This window comes from Pelophylax lessonae (genome assembly GCF_965119305.1).
Source record: "Pelophylax lessonae genome assembly, chromosome: 12".
NCBI lineage: Eukaryota > Metazoa > Chordata > Amphibia > Anura > Ranidae > Pelophylax > Pelophylax lessonae.
The window spans coordinates 205,098,004-205,100,376 of record NC_138779.1 but is presented as its reverse complement, the minus strand read 5'-3'; the positions used below and the strand labels follow the sequence as shown (position 1 = coordinate 205,100,376).

At 39.1% G+C, this 2,373-nt stretch overlaps 1 protein-coding gene across 1 annotated transcript in view; it reads left to right on the top strand.

Annotated features, from left to right (window-relative positions):
• LOC309568104 (cell adhesion molecule CEACAM1-like) overlaps positions 1–2,373 on the top strand; it is a gene marked incomplete at both ends in the record, with an annotated part of 18,658 nt that continues 16,285 nt past the window's right edge. The window contains 2 exons of the mRNA XM_082273700.1: positions 1–55; positions 2,242–2,373. The exon at positions 2,242–2,373 is cut by the window's right edge and continues 180 nt beyond it. Of these exons, the coding sequence (XP_082129826.1) occupies positions 1–55; positions 2,242–2,373 (187 nt within the window). The remainder of the gene's footprint in view (positions 56–2,241) is intronic.

Sequence of the window (2,373 nt, the reverse complement as noted above, 5' to 3'; positions counted from 1 at the left end):
ATGGATCACAGTGGTGTTGGACTGGTGTGCGCTCTGCTCCTACTGATCCAGTATGGTAAGAATTTTGGTAACATTTCATTTATTGTGATCCCAAAAAAAAACCTTCAAGACATAGAAGCTTAGACTCTACAATTGCACCTGCTCTACCACAAAGTTGAAAAGGATGAAAATGAAATGTAGCTCTGGGTTGTTTTGGGAGTTCCCTACCCCTGCAGTGATGTCCATATGGCTCAATGGACCGTTTGAAATAAAATTTTACAAGGGTCACCAAAACAGGAGTTGCGGGGGGTAATTTTCCAAATAGGACACTTTTTCTGGTGTCTAAGAGGTTCAACTGTCTAAGAGGGCATTTCCTCTCGCCGTGGAGAAAGTTCCTTTTACCTTCTATTGAGTTGCTTGGACAGTAATGCTGTTTAAATCCTAATCAGAAAAAAAGTTTAAAAAAATTTGGGCTTTACATTTTAAACACTTTAAATTCCCGAACCTACAAAAGGGAAGCTATACTAAAAAAATAGGGGCTGCCATTGGTGACCCCTTTTGAAAATGCTAGCTGCTCTCTGCTCCATAGTTTGCAAATAACTGACCCGAGTAGTAGCACGCACTCATTTTCAATGACAACCCTTTCAGAACAAAACTGTGTTACAACACACCACAATGCACAATGGGCATTGCGATACTCTGCTGTATCTACATTTTTGTGTACACAAAAACCTATGCATTGCAGTGCTTTCAGGTATGACTGGGCCGATAGTTGACTGGCCTAGGATTCCAAGCATAAAAGTTGCAAATACACAGTTATGGGCCATACATACTATAAAATTGTCTTTAGATTTTTTTCCTTTAGATTTACCAACCATAAAATGAGGTCAAATCTAAACACTTTCAATTTGTATGCAATCAGGCAAGCCCTTGCACTGCATAGTTTAAGGTAAATCTAAAGGAAATCGAACAACAAAAGTTGTATAATGTCGGTTGTGGAGGGGAAGATCATGGCTTCAAAAAAATCTTGGATATGATAGCATCTTCCCTCAAATAGGAAAAATTGAAAAAGAAGGGGGATCCCAGACCTACCAAAAAAGGCAGGGCTGGAAACAGGGGGGTATTTAAACGTGCCTCTAGAATAAATGTATAAAGAATCCAAGAAGACCAAAAGGTCATTGCATTTACCAAAATGCAATGATCCTCTGGTCTTGTCTATGATATGCTTATCAGTGATAACGTAACATATCCTATGATGTGATGTATGGTTTTTATTGATGTCGATTTAATAAACTTTGTTACTATTTTTTACTTTCTTGGATTCTTTAGGCTCCGTTAACATGTAGGCGTTTTGGGGCGTTTTGGGGGAGTTTTTCTGCTCTAGGATCAGCTCTCAAAACGCCCAAGACAAATCCTATTTATTTCAATGGCTCCTGTTCACATCTGAGCGTTTTGACGCTGTGAGCAAAACGCCCAACGCTCAAAAAAGTACACGAGCTTCTTTTTGGGCAGATTACAGGCGTTTTCCATTGGTCTCTATTCAATCTAAAAACGCCTGCACAAAAAACGCCTGTAAAAACGCCTGTAAATCGCGGTAAAAAAACGTGCGAAAACGCTACACTCAGGTGTGAATGTAGCCTTATACATTTGTTCTAGAGGCACATTTAAACCCCCCCCCCCCCCCTGTTTCCAGCCCTGCCTTTTTTGGTAGGTCTGGGATCCCCCTTCTTTTGCAAAAGTTGTATAATGTGTATCCAGCTTTAGACTTTATCAACAGTCTGATTTTCATCAAATTTTTGTCACCAATTTGCTTAATAAATGCCCCATATTCTATCTTTGCACTCCTGTAAATGTTATAGCTAGCAGGTCACATACCGCTGTTTAACATGTTATCTTATGTTTGCAGGGGTGGCAAATGCACAAGAATACAGACCCGTAGACTTTACTAAGGCTGGCCATACAATATACAATTTTCTGTAGGATTTACCTTCAACTATGTAGTACAAAGACCTGCCTACATTGATACAATTCAATGTGTTGTTTAATTTTGACCTCATATTATATGGTTTTTGGTAAATCTAACAAAAAATTGTACAAGTAAATTGATGTATGGCCAGCCTAACAGAGACTTGTGTCCAATTTTCATGCCAAATTGCTTGATAAAATGTCCCTAATTCTGTCTTTGCTCGTCTGTAGATTTTCTTAAATGCAGATCCCATACCATTATTATTACGTTATTTTATGTTTTGAAACTATTGATAGGCAATGGAGCCGAAATTAATATAACAAGCCCAGATCCTTCTCCAACTGTACTGGTCGAAGATCCCATCAGGCTGACCATTTCCTACAGCTCAACTGCCAGTCTGATAATATGGACCGCCAATGGCAGTGTTG